The following is a 26,725-nucleotide window of genomic DNA, read 5'->3' as shown; positions in this document are numbered from 1 at the left end:
AGGCACACTAGTCAGCAATCCCTCTACTGGGGAATCCCCCAAGTCTGGAAGAGAGATTGCCTGAGAGGAGGCTTCATTACAAGAAGCCTGTGAGGTTTCTACAATAGAAACCTTAGGTGCCTCTCCAGATGGGGCAGGGGACACCCCTTCAACAAGGGGTGAGGAAACCTCCGCAGAGGAGGCTTCAGAAGTACTAGAAATTCCTACATGAGAAGAAGAAAGACCATTAGGTTTCATAGTTACACTTTTACACTGAGGCTTGGGTTCAGTGTTAACAGAACCATTCATATTGGCATTTTTATTTCTATTGCCTTCTACTGTTGGCTGATCCACTTTACTATTTGTTTTAACAACATCACTGTATCTTTTGGAATTACTTAATAATCTTTTAGCATATCCTACGCTTATATGTTCTGCATGAGCATTTAGTAGTATTTCCTGTTCCTTCTTATAAGTTACACAGTTCTTATTTCTGGCATCATGCTCTTCTTTACAATTTATACAAACTGTTGGGCGGGAACAATCCCCATGTTCAGGCTGAGCACATATCAAACACATTTTGTCCCTTGCACATCTGCGGGAAGGATGGCCAAAACCATAGCAGTTAAAGCACTGAAGGGGATGGGGCTTAAACTGCTTCACATAAACAATTTCTTTTTCTATCTCTACATAATGAGGTAGATCTTCACCACAAAAACTTAGGATAATCATAGAAGAACGAGGGATTTTAGCAACCTTCCAAACATTAGTTAGGCATATTTCTAAAATATCTTCTTCATCAAAGTCATACAGATCTCTATTAAAAATTACCCCTTTGGCATAACTAAAGGTGTAGTGGGGTTTAACTTCCTTAATATCCGATTTCTGTTTCAAGTTGAGCACCATGGCAGCTTGTTCATAAGATTTTACATGAATTAAGACAGAATTTCTTCCAATTCGTGATACCTGGGAGTTATTCAAATTACCACAGCCAAGGTGACTCTTCAAGAATCTTCTAAACTCGAACAAGTTAGCACATTCTCTTGCAAGAGTGATAATGAGCCACTTAGCTGGGTTGGGAGGTCTCTGCACACTTTCCTTCCTTTCCTCTACCAGCTTTTCTGGATAAAAGATATCCAAGTTAGGTGGCACTCTACCAACAAGTTGGGCTGAAGATTCATTCTCATTACAATTATTATAATCCAAGCAGGCAGCAGCTGCATCCTGATTAGAAAGAAATGAGATCCACACTAGCCAAGTTTTAAAGTTGTCAGTTAGTTTAACTCTGATCTCTTTAATTTGTCCAAATTTACGGAACTTTTCATATAAGTCTGTATAACTCTTATCAAGAGAGACATATTGTAAATGCAAGATTCTATGACTATTAGGGGCAGCATTTGATTGATTGATTTTACCAAAGTCCTTTTTCAAGCCAGAGTCGTCAACTGGGGTTTTTATTTTTGTTGAGTCAATATTGTCAACATTAGGATTGGCAATATTAGGAGAGGGATCGGGGGGTTTAGGAGGAGGATCAGGTAGTGGTGGTGGTTTCAACAGCCGCCATCATCGTGTATATTTATGAGGCCACACCATATATTAAGAAAAATCAGTGCATAGAAGGAAGATACTGCAGTTGCCCGTTGCCACGCACAATAAAAGAAAAGTTTCTGCAGAGTCGGGAGGTTCCAGAAACGACTATTTACACATGGAGGGCCTCAGAGGTGAGTTTGAGACTTTGCCAACCTGGGGTTTGTCCTCTTTTGTTTTGTCCCATTTAGGATGGGTCCGGCGTAGTCACTCTGCATGTGTACTGGATAGGGAGAAAGGAAGTTAGCAGCCTAGTACCTATCTCACAAACATGCATTCCCCAGTCGGTGGGCTTTCGGCCCTCGCAGGGAGTAGTGACCTCGCGGTATACATCCCCACTTGACTGGGTTCAGACATGTAGCTTGGAAGGCACCAAGATACCAGAACCTTCCTTAAAAAGTATTAGAGAAAGATGGTGAAAAAGGAGAGTAGGGTAGCAAATATGAAGGATAGGGATAGGGGAATTCACAAAGGAAAAGGGTGAGGGACCCCCTATTTATTCACTACCCCAAAAACCTCATCCTAAAACAACTGTCATAGGATGAGGGCGACAAATCCTACGAATATTCCAGTCCATAATCAGTGCCAAGCTAGGGTCGTCAACAAAAAAGAGTTTTGGCTCATTTTTCGTCTGGTAGCTCGGGGCTGACCTCTCCAGTATGGTTGCACCTGGCTGGCACAGCTCAGCCTGTCCTTACTACATGGAAGCCCCCCCACTACATCAAAGTAATGGGCCTCGGGGGGGCCTTTTATGCATGGGTTCTATAACTGTCGTTCTTGATTTTCTTTTCATGTCCTCTTGTATCTCTATCCCATTTTATTAGATCCTATCAATAGTTTCTATGCTTTTCATGATTCTATAAATAGTTATCAAGTCTCCTCTCTCTCCTTTGCTCTAATGTCTGTAGCTCAAGTTTTGATAGTCTCTCTTCATATGATAGTTCTGAGAGTGTTGGTGCCAATTTCGTAATTGCTCTTTGTATTCTTTCAAGTTTTGTTATACATTTTTTTGTACTTGATGACCACGTCATCACTGCATACTCCAATCTTGGTCTTATCAATGTGACTAGTATTTTCTTCACCATTTCTTCATCCAGGTATGTAAATGCCATTTTGATTGTTCTTATTAAATTTTAAGTTTCTCCAAAAATTTTGTTTATATGTTTCTCAGGGGACATATTATTCATAATGATGACTCCCAGGTCCTTCTCATTTTCTACTTTTTTAATTTCTTCCTCTCCCAATTTATATGATCCCACTATTCTTTCTATGCTTTTTCCATATTCCATTGTACTACACTTCTTAATATTGAATTCCATCTCCCACTTCCTACTCCATTCCCATACTTTATTGAGATCACTCTGTAGCGACTCACTATCTTCTGCAGTGTTCACTTTTTTCAACAATTTTGCATCATCTGCAAAGCTCATATAACTTTCAATTCCTCCATCCATATCATTAATATATATAACAAACATTATTGGGGCCAGAACTGTTCCTTGTGGAACTCCACTAATCACTTCATCCCAATTAAAGTGTTTGTCTCTTATTACCACTCTCATTTTTCTTTCATGCAAGAAGTTTTCCATCCACTTCAGCAGTTTGCCCTGTATTCCTCCTGCAGTTTCTAATTTCTTTAGCAATTTCTTATGTGGCACCTTATCAAAAGCTTCTTTCAGGTCTAGAAATGCACAATCAGCCCATCCATCTCTTTTCTTGTATTACATCTATTAGCTTTGAATAGGAACACATTAAGTTTGTGATGCATGATTGTCCTTGTTTAAATCCAAATTGCCTTGGATTTAGTACATTGTTTTTTTCCACATGCCTTACCCATCTAATTTTGATTATTCTTTCACAAATTTTAGATATCGTACTTGTAAGAGAGACCAGTGTCCACCACTCTGTGTGGAAAACTGTTTTTCTTCAGATTTCTTTTATAACTATCCTTTTTGAGTTTCTTTCCATGTCCTCTTGTGTTTCTCTTGTCCCAATTTAGTAAGTCTTCTCTATCAAGTATTTCTGTGCCATTCAGGATTCTATAAATGGTCAGTAGGTCACCTCTCTTCTTTGTTCCAAAGTTGGTAATTTTAATTTAGCCAGTCTTCATATGACAAGTTTGAAAGTGCTGGGGTCATTTTCGTGGTTGCTCTCTGGATTCTTTCAATTTCCTTTATATTCTTTTTGGTATCTGGGTGACCATAATGTCACAGCATACTCCAGTCTAGGCCTTATTAATGTGACTAATATTTTTCTAATAATTTCTTCGTCCAAATAGTAAACGCCACTTTTATAGATCTTAGTAAGTTATAGGATTCTCCGACAATTTTGTTAGTTTATCAGAACACATGTTTGAGATAATTACTCCCAGGTCTTTTTCAGATCCCACTTTCTTTACCTCTTGAGTTCCAATTGTATATTGTCCTGATATACATATATATATTTTTTTTACTTTTTCCAAACTTTTATGTTACATTTCTTAATGTTGAAGTATATTTGCTACTCCATTTCCAAATCTTGTTCAGGTCTCCCTGTAGTGATTTGAAGTCCATTTCAGTTTTTACTTTCCTCAACAATTTAGCATCATCTGCAAAGAAGCTCTTGTAACATTCCACATCATCATCCATGTCATTCACATAAATAGTGAACATTATTGGAGCCAATACAGATCCTTGTGGGACTCCACTAATCACCTTCCAACCTGAATACTTTTCTCTGAGTACTACTCTCATCTTTCTACCATTCAGGAAATCTTCCAGTTTAATAGGTTGTCTTGCATGCCTCCTATGTTTTCCAATTTTTTAAATAATTTTTTTGTGTGGTACTTTGTCAAAGGCTTTCTGTGAGTCCAAGAAAGCACAATCAGCCCATCCATTCCTTTCTTGTACTATATCTATTAGCCTCAATTATAAACAGATTAAATTTGTGGTACATGATCTTCCCTGTCTGAATCAAATTGTCTTGTTTATTATGTTGTTTTCTTCCAGGTGTATTACCCATCTATTCTTGAAAATCTTCTCACAAATTTTGGCTACAGTGCTTGTTGGGGAGACTGGTCTGTAATTAGTTGGTTCTTGTTTCCACCTTTAAATATTAGTACAATGTTGGCATTTTTCTAGTCTTTGGTATTTTTCCTTCTTTGAGTGAACATCTTATCATGTTGTATATTTTGTCCATTAGTTCTTCTTTGCATTCTTTTAGTATCCAGTTTGCAATTCCATCTGGGCCATGCGATTTCCTAACGTCAAGGTTCGTTAATTGCTCCATTATTTCTTTTTGTGTTATTATTATTTCCCTCATGGGGGGAGATTGCACTTCACTTCCTTCATCCCAATGCTGTACTTTTTCTCTAGTGAAAACTGACTTGAAGTGATTGTTCATGACTTCGGACATTTCTAGATCTTCTGTGTATTCTGTATTTCCTTGGTGTAGTTTCACCATTTCCTTCACTATACAATATAAATCTTGCTGCTGGTGTTTCGATCGGTCTGTTTACAATGTATTTTGGCATAGTGCCCCTAGATGTCTCTTCTTTTGAGTATACATTTGTCTCAAAATCATGTTTTATTTTCTTGCATTTTCTCTTGTTAAATCACTAACACTGCAGAGAAATAATTTTGGATAACCACAACTGCTCCCCCTCCTATTCAACACAAACCAGACCTCCTGTTTTCCTTGCACCATTAAGAATTTTCATCTTCAACAGTCTATGGAGCTCAAGTGTGGATGAATTTTGATGTAGTCCAAAGGAATCTCTCCCTGTCTTCTCTATTTCCTGATTAAGTGAAGCAGTGTTGCTGTATATGTGCTGTGTCTTGGTCCATTGCTTCTGACCTGGGCAGTGGGCGTGAGACAGGAATGATCCTTCATCTATGAGGAGCTAAGATGAGAGTGAAACAAGAGTGGTGGATGGGAGTGGAATGTATTTACCTAGTTGTATTTTACAGGATGAGAGCTATACTCATAGTGACTTGTTTTCGTACCTCTCCACATCCAGTTTATTCTTAAAATCGTGTATAGTTTTGGCACTCACTGTTTCTCCATTTAGTTTGTTCCAGACCTCAATCACTCTATGTGGGAAACTATTCTTTTTCAGGTCTCTTCTGTAACTGTCCTTCTTTAGCTTCTTTTCGTGTCCTCTTGTTTCTCTTCTGTCTCATTTTAATAAGTTGTCTCTATCAAGAATTTCCATCCCTTTCATACTTCTGTAAATGGTCAACAAATCACCTCTTTCTCTTCTCTGTTCCAGTGTTGATAGATGTAATTTCTCCAATCTTTGTTCATATGTCAAATTTGATAGTGTAGATGCCATTTTTGTCACTGCTTTTTGGATTCTTTTTAGTTTTCTCATGTTCTTTTTTGTGCTAGGTGCCCATAGTGTTGCAGCACACTCTAGTTTAGGTCTTATTAGTGTAACCACTATTTTCTTAACCATTTCTTGATCCATGTAGTCGAAGGCCACTTTCATTGATCTTAATAAGTTAAAAGTCTCTCCAAATAATTTATTGACATGTTTATCAGGTGTCAAGTCACTTGAGATGATCACTCCCAGGTCCCTTTCTGAATTGACTTTTTTGACTTCCTGGTTTCCAATTAAATATTTACCCGATATTCTATTTTTGCTTTTTCCAAATTCCATTATGCTACATTTCTTAATGTTAAAGTTCATCTCACATCTCTGACTTCATTCCCATATTTTGTCTAGGTCTTCTTGCAGCGATCTGCAATCTTCTTCTGTTCATACTCTCTTGAGTAATTTGGCATTGTCAGTGAAGTTCATGTAACAATGTACTTCCTCATTCATATCATTTATATATAAGGCAATATTAAAGAAGCCAGTTCAAATTCTTATATCTAAATACCACTCTCATTTTTCTCCCAATTAAGAGATCTTTCATCCATTCCAGTAACTTATCTTGTATTTCTCCTATTTTTTCAATTTTTCTTATTAATTTTTATGTGGTATTTTGTCAAATGCCTTCTGCAAGTCCAAGAAGGCACAATCTGCCCAGCCATCTCTTTCTTGTATCATCTCAATTAATCTCAAGTGAAAGCATATTAAGTTTGTGGTCCATGATCTTGCACTTCTAAAGCCAAATTGTTTAGGGTTTACTATTCTATTTTCTTCCAAGTGTGTCCATTTGTTTCTGATGAATTTTTTCCCATATTTTTGCTACTGTGCTTGTAAGAGATACTGGTCTGAAGTTTGTATGATATTCTTCGTTTCCTCCTTTACATATTGGTCGAGGAGGTCCCAAGATAAGAGGGAGGGTAGACAGTAGAGGGGAGTGGGGTGTATTTAGGGATGGAATGGGTGGGAAAGGTTTTTATGCCTTTTTCTTTTTGGCTACCTCCCTTGTAAGGGGAAAAAAGCCTTTGGTATATGTATGCATGTATGTGTGCATCTTTCCAATCTTGTGGTGCCTTTCCTTCTTTGAGTGAAAAGTCTATAATCTTGTATAATTTGTCTGTCAGTTCATCTATACACTCTCAGTATCCAATTTGCAATTCCATCCGGTCCATGCGATTTCCTAATATCTAGGGTTTTTATTTGGTCTTTTATTTCTTTCTGTGTTACCTTTATTTCTTTCATTTTAGGGAATCTTTCTTGTCCATCTTCCCAAATTTGTGAGCTCTCAATTGTAAAAACAGACCTTAAATATTTGATCATAACTTCTGCTATTTCTGTGTCATCTATATATTCTTTATCTCCTTCACGCAGTTTTACTATTTCATGTTTATCCTTTAGTTTGTCATTTACATATCTGTAAAAGAATTTAGGTTGATCCTTACATTTGTCTATAATATCTTTTTCATAATTTCCTTTTTCTTTCCTGTGTATATTCACATATTTGTCCCTAAGTTTTATATATGTTTGCCATTTGGATTTTTTTTTTTTTTTTTTTGCCTTTTTTCATTTTTTCCAGGCTTTGTCTCTACAAATTATAGTTATACCAACACTTTATATAAATCTCTTTTTGCTTCTTATTTGGTACATATTTATCAATTCCTTCCTTGTACTTTTCTTTGAATATGTTCCATTTTTCTTCCATCTTTGTTTCCTCTTTGGAGAATTTATCCCAGTTTGTGTTTGGGAAGAATTTTCTTAGTTTAGCAAAATCCATTTTGTTATACATTAATCTTCCTTCTCTATGTTTATCATTCCTACCTACATTGTTTTGTTCTCTTAATTCAAACTCTATTAGTACCGTATTTTTCGGTGTATGACCCGCGGCTTTTTGCCTCAGAAAGGGGCCAAATTTTGGGGGTGCGGGTCATCTGTAGATTCTAGTTAGAAATTGCCCTCTTACGCAGTCAAAAAAAAAAAAAAAAAAAAAAAAAAATGAACGATTAGTTTAGCTGGGTGCCCTCTCGGATCAGGGATTTGCGGGGGGACCAACCGGATTCGTCGTATGAAAGTTGATTAAAGTCATAATACAGCACGTACGATCGAGACAAACGACAAAGAGAAGGTAGGATTTGTCTTACCTGCTTTACATGCTCTTGTTATTAATAAAGGCATTATCACAAATAAAACAGGCTTAACTAAACAGCATGAACACAATACAAGTGACTGGTACCAACACCAACATCGTGTGTCGCGATCAAACAAAAACAAGCGGGCGGCCATTTTCGCAATTACAAATTACAAATTGTACCTGATTCCTTAATGCTAAATTTGTGCATTACATGTGGGTCGTTCAAGCATGGAAGAAAATTAAAGAATTGACTATTCAGAACGGTTTCTGTAAATCGGAATGTGTCATCCTGCAATGCTCGATGCATGCTACGACTCGGAAAAGGAATCGGACGAATCCGAAATCGAAATGGAAACGGATGAGGTCACTGCATCAGAATTGGCCGATTTATACCACAACCTCTTCCATGACGATACAGAGGATGAGGAATTCGATGGCTTCGTGAGCGATGATACGCCTTTATAAACATTGACTGTCGTCTGTGATCACTGAGTTTTTTTTCTAATAACGATGTGCTCCATTGACTCTGTTCATAACAGTTCAGTAATGTGCTCTATTATTGTTCTATTCTATTGAAAACTAACCATTGGAAATTGTTTGGTTTAAAAATTAATTACCAGTGTTTGTATGGCATTTATAAACCAATTGATTAATTACCGGTAAACAATCAAACAGGGTTTTATGGCATTATTTACACAAATTTATTAAGGTTCTTTGTAATATATATATATGTGCAATAAAATATATTGAAATGTAATTTGTTGGTTATTCTTCATCTTCATCACAATCAGAAATAAATAGGACTGGAGGAATACTGGTATCATGATCATGAATCGCAATGCCGCGTCTTCGACCCATCCCAAAGGCATCGTAAGATCAGTTGCACACTTTCGAGATCACCCCTCTTTCATCGAAGCTACCACTACATCTAGTGGCAGCTTCAGAAACCAAATTGTGATGAATCCTGAAAAGCAAGATATCACCAAGAAACCTGCTAATATCGGAAAACATATATATATTTTTTATAAATCACATAAGCATTGATGAAACAGAAAATTTAGAAAAAGCCTCAGCTTTGAAATTACTTTGATCACCACGTCAACGGCCGACCGTAACAACAACCGCCGTGAGCTGTGCCTGTGGCAACCCATGCATGGGTAGTATACATCGTCGGATCTACACTGCCGCGCACGCCATATGACTGCGGGTCATACAGCGGTGCGGGTCTTGTGTGGATTTTCACTAAGGTGTAAGGGGGTGCGGGTCATATAACGGTGCGGGCTATACTCCGAAAAATACGGTATATGGTCACTCTTTTCAATTGGTGTTTTATACTCCATTTTGTTCACAATATCCAGTTCAGAAGTTAATATTAAGTCTAGTTTTGATGGTTCCTCATTGTTTCTATATCTAGTATTTTCCTTAACCCATTGTGTTAAGGTGTATTTGATGGTCATACACAGTAGAATGTTACTCCAAAGTTCTTCTTCCCCTTTTACTACCATTTCTTTCCAGATTATATCCTTTGCATTAAAATTGCCCATGATTACTCATTTAGCACATTCATTGTGCCTTCCAGTAATTTAGAATGATCGCTATCAGACCAAGCCTGTGGTTTTGGTGGTACATACACTGCTACAAATTTTCTGCTTTTAATCTTTTTGTTTACAATTTTGATCATAATTAATTCTACATTGTCTTTGCCTTCATTAATCTTTGTCACATTTAGATCCTTTTTTGGTCAATATCATGACACCTCCTCCCTGCTTGTCTGTTCTATTTTTGCCCAGTGGTTGTATAGACCTTGTCCCACTATACTTGTTGATATAGGTTGTCATGGCCACGTTCACGATACCCCTACCATGACAATATGTTGTAGCGAAGGAGCCCGGACCCAAGAGAAACAATGAGCCCCTTTGTGCGCAGGGACTCTATGGACAAGAAGTGCGCGCGAAATGTGTCGGCGGAGGAGTACGAAATCGGTGACCTCGCCGATGTCAGGTCAAGGGGCACGCACGCCAAAACCAGGCGGCGATGTAGAGCCAACATATAAAGTCACATTACATTGTAGAATTAAGGTATCAGATAGAAATTATTTTGTGAGCCCTCTCCACACAAGAATAAAGGAAATGGTGGAAGTGTGGAGTTGGGTAAATAGAATTAGGATAAATAAATTAAGTACATGTTGGCACCTGTGCTATGACGCTGGTGTCGTGCGGTCTGTGTATATAAGAAGGGGAGCAGTGGTCCTTACCCCACCCCCCCCGTTCCTGCACCGCACTCTGTTCTTGCTCAACATTGGTAAGAGATATACATATATATTTATAATTTTATACTGTGCTAGAAAATCTATTTCCCGTTGCTTTTGTCCATTGTTTTTCTTTATCCCCGCGAAGAGAAAGAATATCCAAAACGAGGCTACGTTTTGAATCTAATATTCTAGATTGAAGGAACTGCTCGAATCCTAAGTCCCGATTCGATGTATAAACTCAAACATAGAGCCTAGATTCGTGACATATAAATGGGGGCCTCCTGTCCGGGATACTTTCAATTCGCTGGATGAGAGAAACTGGTTCATAAAAGCACGCAGTTACAAAAAGAAAACAAATTAATAATCATCAATCAGACCGCCGAGCAACTTGCGCTCGTGATCGATCCTAAAAACGCATTTAATCTGGCTTCATTGTTTACATTCAGTTTCGCGTCGCCTGGGGGTATTGTCGTCAAAACAAAAATTCTTTTATCACAATGTCCTACCCAAACACACCAGTAAGTTCTAGGAGTAGCCCCGGCTTTGAAGGATTCCCACAGGTTAGAGAAGGGGAAAGTGACGTAGAAAGCAGGAGAGGGAGATCTCACACTAGTGATATAGAATTCGAACAAAGTAGGAGCGAAAGAGACTTCGACCCGGGGGAAGATGAAAGCGTTAGATATTATTATAACGCAAGGAGCAGTTTCAGTGAGGGAGAGATAGAAGGCAACGTACGTAGGAGACAAGAAACAGAAATTCGTTATTATGGGGAAATTCCCCAAATCAGAAATTATGACATAGAAGATAGAATGAGTGAAATCAGATTAGGAAGTAGACCAACCAATAGGGAAAATGAATACACCTGTAGACAAAGGCCAGACACACCACAAGAAATAGGAAGACACTATTGTAGAGAGGAAGGTAGAGAGACGCCAAAAATGGGAAGATGTAGTATGGAATCAGATAGGGGTGGATACGATCAGTTCCCACAGGAAAGAGGCCAATACTACGACAGGATAGACGACATGGACAGGTTCAGAATAAGTAGGGACCCTAGAGTTGAAGTGGGCAGTGAGCAATACCCTAGAAGGCGAACAGAATCAGGGGGAGAAGCAAACAGGTGTCATATAGAACATCCCACTTACCAACAGGCGGGAGTGAGAAACACAGGAAACATAATAGACAGCATCATCAAGGCAAATCACATTATTCCCAAATTTAATGAAGAAGACCCAGATCTATTCTTCTCATCATTCGAAGGTTTGGCCAAACAAATAGGATGGACAAGGGATGTCTGGCCGGTAATGATAAGATCTAGCCTACCCCCAAAAGCCTTAGATGTGTATACTATGTTTGACTGTGAAGGCATTTATGAGTATGATCAAATTAAATATGAAATACTAAAAGTTTACGAAGTCACCCCAGAGTACTTTAGAAAAAAGTTCAGAGAGGAAGAAAGGGATGTCAGTCGTGGATTCATAAATATGGCTAGGAAGTTGAGGAGTGAATTTTCAAAATGGATGAGGGCAGAAAATGCGATAAGTGCAAAGGAAATTATGGAAGTAATGGTTAGGGAGCAATTTTTAAACTTGCTTAGCAATGAAGCCAAATTATATGTGACCCAACAAAAATGTGAAACCCTAATGGAGGCGGCCAGTCGTGCCGAAAACTTCGCCCTGAGGATGGGTGAGACACAAAGTAAAAAAACAAGCACAGTACAAAATCAAGGGAACAAGAACAGAGGTGCGTTCGCAGTTCCGGGTCCGGGCCAGAGGTATACAAGACCACAAGTAGGGGATAGCTGGAGAAAACCTCAGAGATGTCTCAGGTGCGGGAGATACGGGCATAGGACTCAAGATTGTTACACCCGACTCAGTGATCGGGCATACAGACAGGATATGGAAAATAGCCAGCCCAAGCAAGGGATAATGTGCGTTGAGAGAGATGAGGACGCATATATGAGGGACTCTAGTGAAAATCTCAGTCATGGGATGAAAACTTACTCAGGAAGGAAAGACAAAGGGAAAACACAAGTACAGGAAGACAGGACAGACGAAGTGGGGATCAACCCAAGGTGGTCAATGTATGTGAAGGATGCCAAGATGGGAATCGAGGGGAATGAAAAAAAAATCGCGGTAAAAGCACTGAGGGATACGGGAGCGTGTCGTACCATCGTGAGACCAGATCTGATACCGGGTTTAAAACAGAGAAGCACAGGTAAATTCTCCATGATATTGGCAGGGGGAGTAATAGAATCAGCTCCTTTAATCAACATGGTTTTGGAAATGGATGGACAGGTAGAAAAGGTCGAGGTAGGCTTAGCAAAGATACCGATAAAAGGAGTAGATGTCCTCTTAGGAAATGACGTAGGCGAAGCGGTTCCCATTAAACTAAAGACAGTCAGTGACCCCATACCCAGACAGACACATACTCTTACTGACTCAGCTGACATGGCCGATCCTGTGGCATTCATCACTAGAAGCCAGGCCAGGAGAGCACAAGAAGAGGAGGAACAAAGTAAAAGTGACCTAGCCCTCCTGCTTGGTGGAGACTCTGGGGACGAGACCAAAGATGAGGCGAAGGAAGAGACGATAGCGGACAAGAATGAAGAAGAAGACGTCCTTGCAGAGGAAGTCGTCAAGGGGATCGCTGTGGATGCAGAGCGACTCATCATACTCCAGAAAGAGGACCCTGAATTGGAAGCGGTGCGCCGAGCGGCAGAAGAGGAAGAGCAAGAAAAAGAAAAATACGACGACAAGAAATTCATCATAGAAAAGGGAGTCCTCTTAAGAAGGTACAAGACACCAGATAAGGTAGGGGGCGACGTTATTCTACAGATAGTCATCCCGCAGGTGATGAGGGAACGTGTTGTGAAAATGGCACATGAGGCTACTTGTGCCCACCTCGGGACAACTAAGACAAAGCAGGCTATAGCAGCCCATTTTTTCTGGCCCCGAATGTCAGAGGATATTAAAAAGGTGGTCAGGGAATGCATCGTGTGTCAAGTGACTGGTAAACCAAACGATACACCTAAGAGAGTACCCATGCATCAAGTTCCTATAATTGAGGAACCTTTCTCTAGGGTTGTTGTAGATTGTGTGGGCCCTCTCCCAAAAACTAAGTCAGGGAAACAATTCTTAATAACCATAATGTGTCAAGCTACTCGGTATGCTGAAGCGATACCTCTCTCCAACATTAAGGCCAGGACAATCACCAAGGCCCTGATGTCTTATTTCAGTAAGATGGGCATGCCTCGGGAGGTACAGAGTGACAGGGGCACCAATTTTTTAAGTGGGATATTCAAGGGAGCCCTAGAAGGCTTCAACATAAAACACATAATCGCTTCAGCATATCACCCCCAGAGCCAGGGGAGTCTCGAAAGGTTCCACGGAACCTTAAAACGTATGATTAGAGCCTTTGTTTTAGAATTCCAAAAAGATTGGGATGAAGGCATAGACTTGTTACTCTATGCCTCCAGAATAACTGTCCATGAGGGTTTAGGTTTTTCTCCATTTTACTTAATGTTTGGCAGGGCACCAAGAGAGCCCCTTGCTTCCCTGTATGACCAGCTATTGTCAAAAACTCCAGAAGGAGGTATCCAATACACTAAATTAGTAGGTAACAACTTCGAAAAGCTAAGGAGAATCAGACAGATAGCAAAGAAAAACCTTGAAGTAGCGCAGGGAAGTTATAAGAACCAATATGATAAGAAATCAGTTAGGAGGGAGTTAAAGGTAGGAGAATATGTGCTTGTACTGTCCCCTCAGAGAAACTCATTGCATCCAAAATATGAGGGACCATTTGAGGTGCTCGAAAGAAAAGGGGGTCACAACTATGTACTGAGAAATCCAATGAGAAGATCTGGGATACAGCAAGCACATATTAACCTCCTAAAGGAATTTAAAGGGGAAATAGAAAAAGAGGCAATTGGTGCAATTGAGACAGGACAAACTGAGGGAAGTCTTGACTCAGATATTGAAGATCTAACATTTTCTTATAATTTGGACAGATCAGATAACAATGAGGCATTGGAGAAATCCTTGTCGTCATTGGAGGGAGAGATGCGGGAAGAAGTTAGAGCGATACTCCGCGAGCACATCCAGGTATTTTCCCCATGCCCCAGCGTTACCCAAGCAATTCATCACGACGTCATACTAGAAGATGGTGCCAAACCAGTGAGACAAGCGCCATACAGATTGTCGCCCCAGAAGAAGAAAATCATGGAGGAAGAAGTTCAACAGCTCATGACCCAAGGTTTGGTGGAGCCTAGTACTAGCCCCTGGGCCTCACCGGCCATATTGGTACCAAAACCCGGAGGTGAGTGGAGGCTGTGCGTGGATTACAGGCAAGTAAATGCGGTCACCCAGGCCGATCCTTATCCCCTCCCTAGAATTGATGACCTCATTGAGGAAGTTGCTACAGCCCAATTCCTTTCGAAGTTAGATTTGATGAAAGGGTATCACCAGATTCCCCTTACAAGTAGGGCCCGCACGATATCTGCATTCGTCACACCCCATGGGCATTTCCAGTATACTGTCACCCCCTTCGGAATGAAAAATAGTGGCGCATCCTTCCAGCGCCTTGTGAATTGGCTTGTCGAGGGATTACCAGGTGTCAGAGCCTATTCGGACGACATCATTGTGTTTTCCGACACGTGGGTTGATCACCTGTACAGGCTGCAGGGGTTGTTTGACAGATTAGCACAGGCCCACCTCACCGTGAACATGAAGAAGAGCTCCTTTGGGAGAAGTTCTATTGCATACCTCGGACATCAAGTGGGCCAAAACAACATCACACCATTGGAAGCCAAGATCAAGGATATAGTGGAGTTCCAGGTTCCGAAGACACGACGAGGCATCAGAAGATTCCTTGGCATGCTGGGATTCTACCGCAGGTATTGTCCAAACCTCGCGGATGTGGCTGCTCCTTTAACCCGCATGCTCTCTTGTAATCCTTTCAGGTGGGATGAAGGCGCAAATGCAGCCATAGAGGAGTGTAAGAAACTTCTCTCTAGAGGTCCTGTCTTAATTGCCCCTGACTATGGTAAGACCTTTATAATCTTCTGTGACGCCAGCAAAGTAGCTGTAGGCGCCATGCTTGCGCAAGAGAAGGATGGCGTCATGAGGCCCATCTCATTTATGTCTCAGGTTCTCAAGGACTACCAAACACGGTATTCTACCATTGAGAAGGAAGCTCTTGCCCTTGTATTAGCCCTTAAGAAATTCCATGTATTCTTAGATAGAGAAGTAGTTATCCTTAGTGATCATAATCCATTGAAATATATCATAGAAGGTAAAACCAAAAATGATAGGCTGGCTAGATGGGCGATAGCTCTCCAAGGTTACAATTTAACAGTCAAATATATTCCAGGAAAATCTAATGTGGTAGCTGATGCCTTATCACGTCCCGACATAAAATGCTCAGACCCCATTTCACAGGCCTGATAATTTTTTCCGGCGAAAGGGGGATATATGTCATGGCCACGTTCACGATACCCCGACCATGACAATATGTTGTAGCGAAGGAGCCCGGACCCAAGAGAAACAATGAGCCCCTTTGTGCGCAGGGACTCTATGGACAAGAAGTGCGCGCGAAATGTGTCGGCGGAGGAGTACGAAATCGGTGACCTCGCCGATGTCAGGTCAAGGGGCACGCACGCCAAAACCAGGCGGCGATGTAGAGCCAACATATAAAGTCACATTACATTGTAGAATTAAGGTATCAGATAGAAATTATTTTGTGAGCCCTCTCCACACAAGAATAAAGGAAATGGTGGAAGTGTGGAGTTGGGTAAATAGAATTAGGATAAATAAATTAAGTACATGTTGGCACCTGTGCTATGACGCTGGTGTCGTGCGGTCTGTGTATATAAGAAGGGGAGCAGTGGTCCTTACCCCACCCCGCTCCTGCACCGCACTCTGTTCTTGCTCAACATTGGTAAGAGATATATATATATATTTATAATTTTATACTGTGCTAGAAAATCTATTTCCCGTTGCTTTTGTCCATTGTTTTTCTTTATCCCCGCGAAGAGAAAGAATATCCAAAACGAGGCTACGTTTTGAATCTAATATTCTAGATTGAAGGAACTGCTCGAATCCTAAGTCCCGATTCGATGTATAAACTCAAACATAGAGCCTAGATTCGTGACAAGGTCCTTTCATTTTTGTCTCCACAATTCCCATAATGTCAGGTTTCTCTATTTCTAGTCATTTAGTTGATTAATTCCAGAGAACATGCCATTGACATTTGTGTATGCCACTTTTAGTTCCATATTTTCTTCTCTTTTTTTGGCTTAAGTTTCCATTTTTTTTATGTACCATTTTTTCAGTCTCAAGTCCAGCACTCTCCAATTTTTTTTTTCCGTCTCTGTTCTTTTCTCATTTCTATCATTGGCTTCAATTCTAAGAGCTTGGTCTTTCTCTTTATCCTCATCACTCATTTCCTTTTTTATCCATTTATGTTTAAATTTCTGGCTGTTTGCCACTTTAACCACTTTTGATAATACCTCCTTGGCTATCATTTGAGTTCTTAGTTTTATTTTCAGAGGTCTATGTTGTTTTTCTTTTGAATATTTGCCTATCCTGTGGATCGCATCAATTTCCTTATCAAAAGTTTGCCCTTCCTCCTATATTTATTCCAAAATTTCCTTAGCTATTTCCTTTTCTTCCTTTTCTCTCTGGTATTTATACATATATTTTTCCTGGATACCATAGACCACAATGCACTTACCTTTGTCAACTGTATCTCTCACCCAATTTTCCTTTTCTTTAATTACTTTCTTAACTTTCTATTGTATTTTCCTTCATCTGCTTTTGTACTATTTCTCTAAAAGATATTTTTTTATTTTCCTGTTCTTGTTTCCATTGATTTTTTATTTCAAGGAGGTCTGTTTCTGTGACTCTTCCACCTTTCCGGTCACTACTTGTAATTGCTCTTTGCCCTCATTTTTCATTCTTTTGTTCTCTCTTTTGAGGATATCAATTTCGCTCTTTAGGTCACATAATTCTCTAATTGTTTGCTCATTACTCATCAATTCCCTAAGCACAGCTCAGTAGTCCAATTTCAAATCTCTGATTTCTTCCATTAAGTCATTTACTTCACAATTTCTTAATGCATTACTATATCTAACTTCTCTATCTATAAGTTTTTACCTATTTCTCCTGGATTTCTTTGAAACCCTAAAAAACTGTTGTTCTCCCACATTTGGTTTATCCTTAGAGTATCTATTAAACAAGTTCTTTTGGGGATGATACCTCTTGGACTTTCCACTTTGCTTATATCAAGTCCTCTCTTCATTGGTTCGTTTATTATTCTTTCTCCATTTTGCCAAACTATACTTTTTTCAACCACTGGATTATACTTTATCGGTCACCTGAGAAACATAGCCTACCCATGCCACACAATAACAAATAGTTTTCTTCGTGTTGGTGACAAATGTGTGGAGGTGGGTGTGTGCCTTTGACTTGGATACTTCCCTTATATGGGGGAAGAAACCTATGGTATATACCGTATTTTCCGGCGTATAGTGCGCGACTTTTTTCCGTTGGAAGGGACTAAAAATGGGGGGTGCGCGTTATCCGGTGGTGCGCATTATCTACGGCCTACGATAAAAATTCTGCGGCTGTGTGTGTAATTTTTGTCACCAAAACCTGACGATGTTGGCCGTCACAAAGTTGGGAGGCACACTTCTCCGTGACGTTCCGTGAGAACAAGAAGAACAGCTATGGTGACATAAAAGAATACGCCAGCATGGGCTACCGTATATAAATATTTGGTATAGGTAGGTATCTATCGAATCTTATTTTTCATGTTTAAATAGGCCTAAACACCATGAAACATGATCAATATTCATGATATTTGCCCATGTTCACAGCATCTTAGTTTGAATTTTTATGTTTGCTTTGTTGCTTCACTTTAGGTATGGTACAAATTCCGTTGCGGCCGTTCATAAACTCGTGTCAAACACCTGACTACAACACCCTCTTTCGGGAGTTATATTAACTAAACGTCACCTCGATGAGAGACTGTCCTATTTCACCACTGTCATTGAAGATTCAAAGCTAAAACGAAACAGTCTGTAGTTTCAGTATTAAATAAAAAATGGTAAAGACGAATTATTTCCTCAAGATATAAAATGAACATTTTCTGTAAAATTCCCGAAATTTTTCTGTATATTTTACTTTCAATAAACTTTTTTTTTTAGATCATATTTCCTACAAACTATTTAAGCTACAAAGTAATAAGGGACCAACGCACAACATGAGTCATATACCGGTACATGTAGTTCCGACTTTTTCTTAGTTGTGTCCTGATTGATGCCTAAACTGACACTTAATTTAGTGACAAATCAACAGATTTCCCAGCGGTGGCTCTAGCCAATGAAAAATACTTCTCCATGTAAACTCGTTCACATGATATAAATACCGAGGTAAAACTGCGTTATAGACAAATGCGATCGGGCATGCGCGTTATATGTCGGTGCGCGCTATCTGTGTACTGAGATAACGAAGTGCATGGGTGCGCATTATAACCCGATGCGCATTTTAAGCCAGAAAATACTGTAGACAGACAGGAGACAGGACCTCACAAGCATTGTTATTTTCCTGTATATTACAATTTGGTAAATACACACAAACACAAAATAAGGCTATCTAAAGGATGTCAAGAAATACAGTTTTCCATATAGATGTATAAATACTTGGAATAGCTAAGGTGATACAGCCCAAGCTCAAACAATCCACGAGTTCAAATCTAAATATAACTGGAAATCAAGAATATAGATTAACCACTTCCATACGGTGACGCCTACGTAGGCGGCATGAGGAGCAAGTGGGTACTCGATGATGCCGACGTCGCCATCTTGATTATATTTACATCCACTCCTCGTTTAACGACCTACTCGGTTAACGACAACTCGGAGTAACGACGGGCTTTATGACAGACCAATATTCGTTTAATGTAAATCTCCCGAAGGTACGACGTCGTGTACGATAATTAAGTTGGCTGAGGCAAATTTGTATGTTATAAATGAACTTGTGCGGTGGATATTAGCTGTGAGGTAGTGTTCTGAAGCTTAGGTCTACATTACCATCCTGCAAGCTGCAAAAACTACCTGGGGTACAATATATACCCGTAGTGGTAAATTTTTAGTTTCGACCAAGGGCGCAATATAGCAATAGAAAATTAATTATTAATTTTGTAAATTATAATGTATCAACGTAATATGCAATTTTGTGAGCGAAAAAAAAGGTGCTAAAACAAATTTCGTAAGTAACGAAGTCATGTCGGACGAATGGTACACCATGTTTGTTATGATAGATGCCGATGTTGAAGAAATGAAAGGATGATAAATTCGTCTAACCTACACTAAACTAACCTAACCTGCGTTTGATAAATCATTACCTGCAAATTAAATGTCATCCGGCTCGTCCTCGTTGTCGTCGTCGTGAGAGACGTTGGCAGACGACAAGATGGCGTCCCGATCCTATGCTACCGACTTCGTTCATTTGCATATTATCTTGTAGCATGGTATTTTTTACTTTCATTTCCGCCCACAAAATTGCATATTACGTTGATACATTTTAATTTACAAAATTAATAATTAATTTCCTATTGCTATATTGCGCCCATGGTCGAAACTAAAAAAATACCCCGGTATTCAATATGGAATGTCAGCATACGCGGATTTGGTCATATACGGTAATTTCAGGAACCTAACCACCATAAATAAACAGTAAATAAAGCTTTAATGTACTGTATGAAAGAGAGAAAATACACGAAAATAAAGATACATGTATTGCTGGACATTGTACATACAGTACATGTACGTATATATATACACTTTCGCTTAACGACCAATTCGGTTATCGACGGCGCGCTGGTCCCAATTGTCGTCGTTAAACGAGGAGTGGTTGTATTGTAGTCGTACCTACGTAATTTCGATTCTCTCTAAACTGGCTTCATCAATTTTCTATGGTTATCAAAATACAGGGGTGAAAGAGAACGAATGATTGAGCACTGACTTTATTTTTTATAATGCGATTATTATGACGCAACATCGCACATCTGGCAGCATTAGCTGCCTGACGAGCGATGTTGCGTCATAATAATCACATTATAAAAACTAAAGTCAGTGCTCAATCGTTCGTTCTCTTTCACCCATGAATTTTGATAACCATAGAAAATATAATGAAGCCAGTTTAGAGAGAATGGAGGTTACGTAGGTATGAATATAATAAATATAATCAAGACACCGACGTCGGCATCATCGCGTACCCACTTGCTCCTCATGACGCCTACGTAGGCCTCACCGTATGGAAGTGGTTAAATTGGAACTGTACATGAATTTCAGGTTAAGTATGATAAAAAATTGGAGAATTAGAGATAGGACCCAACAAGTGTTGCTCATTTCCTGTATACAATTAGGTAAATATATTCACACTCTTCTAAACCCTGAGCCATCCATGATGAAAGGGTATTGGGATGGCTTCAACACATGGAATGAATAAAGAAAATTAGTAAAGGAGGTGTGGGAGGCAGAGGTGGATGAAGTAAATTTAAGGGCACAATTGAGGATGAGTTGGATGGATAGGATGAAAGGGGCTTTGAGGAAGATGGGAATGTCTGTTGAGCAAGGAGGGGAAAAGTGAGGGGACAGGGGTGAGTGGAGAATGTCTGTGTATGGATGATACATTGATGCAGCCCAAAGGGATTTTCTCCCCCATTTTTTCTCTTTTCTATGTCCAGCAAGGAAGGAAGGAGGCAGGGAATAGGGTGGGGTGGAGTGTGGTTGTATGTGGATGAATTTTATGCAGTCCAAAGGGATCTCTTCTTGTCTTCTGTATTTCCTGCATGACGGGATGGAGAGGGGAGTTGCTGATTTACCACTCCAGTACAATGATGTCCACGTGGGTGTCATGAGGGTAGGTACACGAGGATGCCAGCATTGGCATCTTGATTATATATTTTTTGCAGTTGTACATAGTTACCCCCAGATTCTGTGAACTGGTTTGATCACGTTTTCTGTATATATTATTACTCAGAGTAAAAGAGAACAAGTAATACAGCAGTGACTTTATATTTTATAATGCGAGTAATCGTATGTTTGGCAGCCGATGCAGCACACAAGAATTTGAGTCACAGTGAAGTGGTTAAGTGAAGCAGCATTACTGTGGATATGCTGACCTGAGCAGTGGGCATGAGACAAGAATGACCCTTCATCCATGTGGAACTAAGATGAGAGGGAAACAAGAGTGGTGGATGGGAGTGGAATGGGTGGGAGTGGGTGTGTGCTTTTGACTTGGATACTTCTCTTATATGGAAGAGACCCTTTATATATGGATAGGCAGACAGATAGGAGACAGGACCTCACAAGCATTGTTGTTTTCCTGTATGCTACAATTTGGTAAACACCCACAAACACAAATTAAGACCACATGTCTAAAGGATGTGGAGAAATACAATTTTCCATATGGATACTTAAATACTTGGAATAGCTTAGGAGATATAGCCCAAGCTCTAACAATCCATGAGTTCAAATCTAAATATGATAATTAGATATCAAGAATATAAAGTTGGAACTGTACATGAATTTCAGGCTAGATATGATAAAAAACTAGAGAATAGGAGACAGGACCCAACAAGTGTTGCTCCTTCTCTGCATACTACAATTAGGTAAATATACTCACACTCATCCCCTGATCCAAGACAATATGCATCAGTAATATGGCCCTTACACATAGTGAAGAATATAAGCAAGATCAAGAGAATACAAAGGACAGCAACCAAACAAGTACTTAGCCTGGTAGATAAACCATATGAGGAATGATTTAAAGCACTGGGTCTGGCAACTTTGAAGGAGAAGAGAAAGAGATGATACGATTACAGTATTCAAGTCACTATAGGAGATAGATTGTATTGACAGAAGAGATCTCTTGATTAAGGTCATGGGAACAAATTAAGAAGTACCACAAGCATAAAGACTTGGAATAGATTAGATGATATAGCCCAAGCTTGAACAATACATGAATTCAAATCTAAATATGATAACTGGAAATCAAGGATATAGATTAAGTTAGACTTGAGCATGACATGAATATTATGACAAAAAATTATGAAAAATTTGGAAAATAGGATATGTGACCCAATGAGCATTATTCCTTTCCTGTTTACTACAATCAGGTAAATACATGCAAATACAAAGAAAGAGAAAAAGAGAGAGAGATATAAAGTGAAAGATACAGATGGACAGAGACAGAAAGTGAAAGATACAGATGTACAGAGACAGAAAGTGAAAGATACAGAGAGAGTAGAGAGACTAGAGAAAGTAGGGGGAGAAGTGGGAAGGGGATGATAAAATATTCCAGAATATAAAAAAGTGAAACAAAAGAACTTACCCTTTTAGTAACATGATGTGTTGGATCCACTTGCTGTGTATCAACCACTTCAATTTTGTTACTTTCAGCAGAATCTACGAGAAAGAGACAACACTGGTCAATTATGTTATTCATTACTTTGTATGTATTAATATGTGTAATAAAACCACTTGGAAAATAAAATGAAAGGGGGTTTTATTACACATTTTGTGAGTCACGTGTTTTTGTGATTTATTGCATGTATTAATATATATATATATATAATATATATATATATATATATATACATATACACACATATATACATGTTGGAAAGGTAGTGTGGCTAATAAAAGATTTTGTTTTGTTTTCTGTATATTTCCAACATAACAAGTTTTTCAAACACTTCAGAGTAATTACAATATAAGGTCAGACACAAATGTAAACCCCATTCAGAAACATTCTTGTAGAAATATAATGTCATATGTTAGTTCACAAGTTCCTGTAGCCCTAGGTCAGCACCCTAATTCTGTCTCTCTGACCCTCTCTTTCTGTGTCTCTTTCCTGTATGTCCTATAATTAAGCAGACTCATTGAGTTACCTATTTCTATATGTTCTTCTATTCTTTCTACTTTCTGACTTTTTACATTCTACTTTGTTACCAAGGTCTTTATCATAACATGACCTATGATACTATATTTCTGATTAGTTTATCTGACCTTTGATATACAGACGCTCCTCAACTTACGTTTTAGTTACGTTCCCAACGGCCGAACGTAAGTTGAAAATGAACCTAAGTTGTTACTGTACTATACATCCGTAAATTCTATTACCGTATCTTATAAAACACCCCTAAATCATTAATTATACACATAACATTGTAAAATAATAACATTAATTTCAAATAAATTAAATTCAAGCAACATAAATTGAGATGGTGGAGGGGGAGGAGGATGAGGCAAGGCATGTTCAGTTTGTCGTTTGTGCAATGTAAACAATGGACGCAGCGTCATGCGCAAGTATCGTTTGAACTACGGAGAGCGCGCTAAACTAAAAAATTCACTCAATTTTTTTTTTTTTTTTTTACATTTTTTTTTTACAGTCAGTTCAAACGTAAAATCGAAAAAAAAATGTAAAACGAATGAACGTAAGTAGAGGAGCATCTGTACTTTAAAATTAATTCTATTCTAACTTCTGATTTTGGCATTCCAAGTTCTGTGTCTTCTGTATTTGTCTGTTACCATAGCTTATCGTCGTGCTGAGTGACACACTTAAAATGTCATATGACTTGTTCTTTTACACCTTTCTTATCTCTGGGACCTATATTTCTTTGTGTGGATTTCTCTATTTTATCCTACAATACAATATTGCTCAGTGATGCTATCATCACTGTCCTCAGCAACTTTTCATTCCTAAACCTAATTCCTAATTGTTTTATAAAGACAGGAGCAAGGACGTAAGACTACAACAACTTAATACTAATTACAATTTGTAATAGTAAATGTGCAAGGTACATTAGTAAAAAATACATGTATAAGGCATTCTTAACCTAATAGTACATAATACTGATAAATAGGCACTATGGTTGCATAGAGAAAGAAGAATGTTTAGGTAAGTGTGGTTTGATTTCTTAGATTGTAAGAGTGAGTTACGAAAGATGCGAGGATTTGCAGTTGGAAGTAGGATCTTCCACACCAGAAGGAACAGACTGAATCGCTCCTTCATTTTCCATGTCAAGACCATGAGTAACCTTCAGATGATAGATGTAACTAGGTGTCAAGACCATCATCTAATTTTTATACTTTTACCTTATTGTTTGATACTGTGATAACTCTGTATGGTCCAAGAAACTTAGGTGATAGGAGTGTGATTTAGAGAATATTCAATTTGCCTACAGCAATGTTACTTTCTCTTGCAGATTTATTGTCAAGTCTTCCTTGGATAGGGCAAAAGCATCTTGAATTCTCTTAAAGAGGTTTTGAAAATTAGTTACCTTAAATTTAACATAATCTTCAAAATTATAAATTGGACCTATATCTGAAGTAAACAAATCATAAGAGGGTCTCTTGTCTGAATAAAAAATTATAAAATGTGGGATTCCGATACAGACCTATATAGCACTGTTAAAGCAAGCTTGAACTATAGGCATATGTTCATCCCATGAACTATGAATGTCTGAAGCAAGATGTCTTAGAACACTGAGAATCTTACAATTTTGACAGTCCACAAGTCTCTTTGAACTCGGGTGGTAGGCTACAATATTTGTTTTAGTGATATTGAAATGTTTACAAAGGTGAGATGGAATTTGATTATTAAATTCTGTTCCATTGTCAGACAGTAGCACTTTGTAAAGAGGTGCATGAGCAAAGAAACAGGTACTGATTTCCACTGGAGGTATGGGGCAATTCGGGAAGGTTAAGGGGGGGCCACCCCCAAAAATTCCATGGGCGCATATCTCACTTCTGGTTCATCCAATTGCTTTAAATATTCAGTACTTGGTTGATGTAAAGGGATGCTATTCTGTAAATTTCATAAAATTTGGGTGAATGATAGCAGCTACAAAAAAAAAAAAAAAATTGACCTCACAAAATTAATTTTTCACTTAATTGCTTTAAAATTTGTATCATAGAATCTTTGTTTATATATCTACATTCTGTAGGATTTTTTTTTGTTTTTTCTTCTTCAAAGGAAAAAAAATAGGGCCCCTGAATCCTTTTTTTTTTTTTTTTTTTTACAAATAAAAAAATCTAATTTCTACAAAAAATTCTATTTTTGCTGAAGTATAAAATGATGCTTAACAATAAATGATCAGAGTTTTTATTGATTTTGTAAAATTATTTGAAGTCCAAAAAAACAACATTTTGAGATATCGGCTTTAATTTTTTTGTTTTTTTTTCTTGTCCTGCCATGTGTATTCATCCGATTGGCATGAAATTTTCTCATATGATTGTATATACATTGTTGACTTTGTGGAGAATGATGAGGCATTTGGTCCCCCTTTCTAATAAAGTATTAATCACTCATAGGTGATAAGCTGGGCAGCGATAACACACTCTTCCCTTCATCTCTGCTAGTATCTTCTTGGTTTGAAGAGTCTTGATGCCTCTTCTTTCTCCCTTTTCCCTTCTTGAGGTTGGATATCTTCACTATTGCAAGCTTATGTTTGCAGGTCATCTTGCAAGATGAATACAAGAAAAATATTGCAGGAACACAGCATAACCTCTCTGATGTCTACGTAGCTACTGAAGAGGCCTAGCTAGGAAGACCACACTCTGCGGGGAAGGGATGCCGTTTGTCGAAATTTATATAAATAAAAAAATATCTTATTGATAGTTCTACGTACTTATAAACATTGAATGATACCTCATTTTCTAGCGCACGCGTCATGCTATGACGCCCAGGTAATTTAAAAATGGCGTCAGGGGAGGGGGGGAAGAATTTAATTTTTTAGAAAAAAAAAAAAAAAATCACTACAGGGTGAGTGAATAAAACTGAAAAATGAAATTTTAAAAAATATTCGTAAAAAATTCACCCCCCTTAATTGCTATAGTGTCAAAAGGTTCACTTGGGGACAGATAATTTAACATAGGAACATGACCACTAATATGACCTTTGTGAGATGTGCAAGAATGACATTTGTGTATATAAGCATAGTGACCCAAAAAAACTGGATTCTGGCTTTGGCAAAACATTTACCTTTGCCTGTGTGAGGTGTTATAATGGAATCATGAAGGAAATGGAGTACTTCAGGAATGAGTTCATCGGGTACTACAATTTTATTTAAAGATCTGTTTGTTTTCAACTGTTGTCTAATGATACAAGATGTCATCAAGAAGAGTGTAATTTTCCAAATGTGAAGGTAAGGGCTCACTATCTGTGGTGTCACCTGATTTGAGGAAATATATCACACACTTCAACAGAGGATCAGTGTTGAGCTATATTTACCTAACTGTAGTATACAGCAAAGGAGCAACACTCATTGGGTCCCATCTCCCATTTTCTAATTTTCAAACATACCAAGACTCAAATTCATGTATGGTTTCAACTTAATCTATATCCTTGATTTCCAATTA

At 38.6% G+C, this 26,725-nt stretch overlaps 1 protein-coding gene across 1 annotated transcript in view; it reads right to left on the bottom strand.

Moving 5' to 3' along the window:
- The window catches only part of frtz (WD repeat-containing and planar cell polarity effector protein fritz), a 509,212-nt gene that overhangs the window by 69,747 nt on the left and 412,740 nt on the right, over positions 1 to 26,725 (bottom strand). The window contains exon 15 of the mRNA XM_076182931.1: positions 22,695 to 22,768. Coding sequence (XP_076039046.1) covers positions 22,695 to 22,768 — 74 coding nt within the window. The remainder of the gene's footprint in view (positions 1 to 22,694; positions 22,769 to 26,725) is intronic.

This window comes from Oratosquilla oratoria, unplaced genomic scaffold, assembly GCF_046742065.1.
Source record: "Oratosquilla oratoria isolate Oo_2021 unplaced genomic scaffold, ASM4674206v1 SCAFFOLD98, whole genome shotgun sequence".
Taxonomy (NCBI): Eukaryota; Metazoa; Arthropoda; class Malacostraca; order Stomatopoda; family Squillidae; genus Oratosquilla; species Oratosquilla oratoria.
This window is presented reverse-complemented; position numbering and strand designations above follow the sequence as displayed.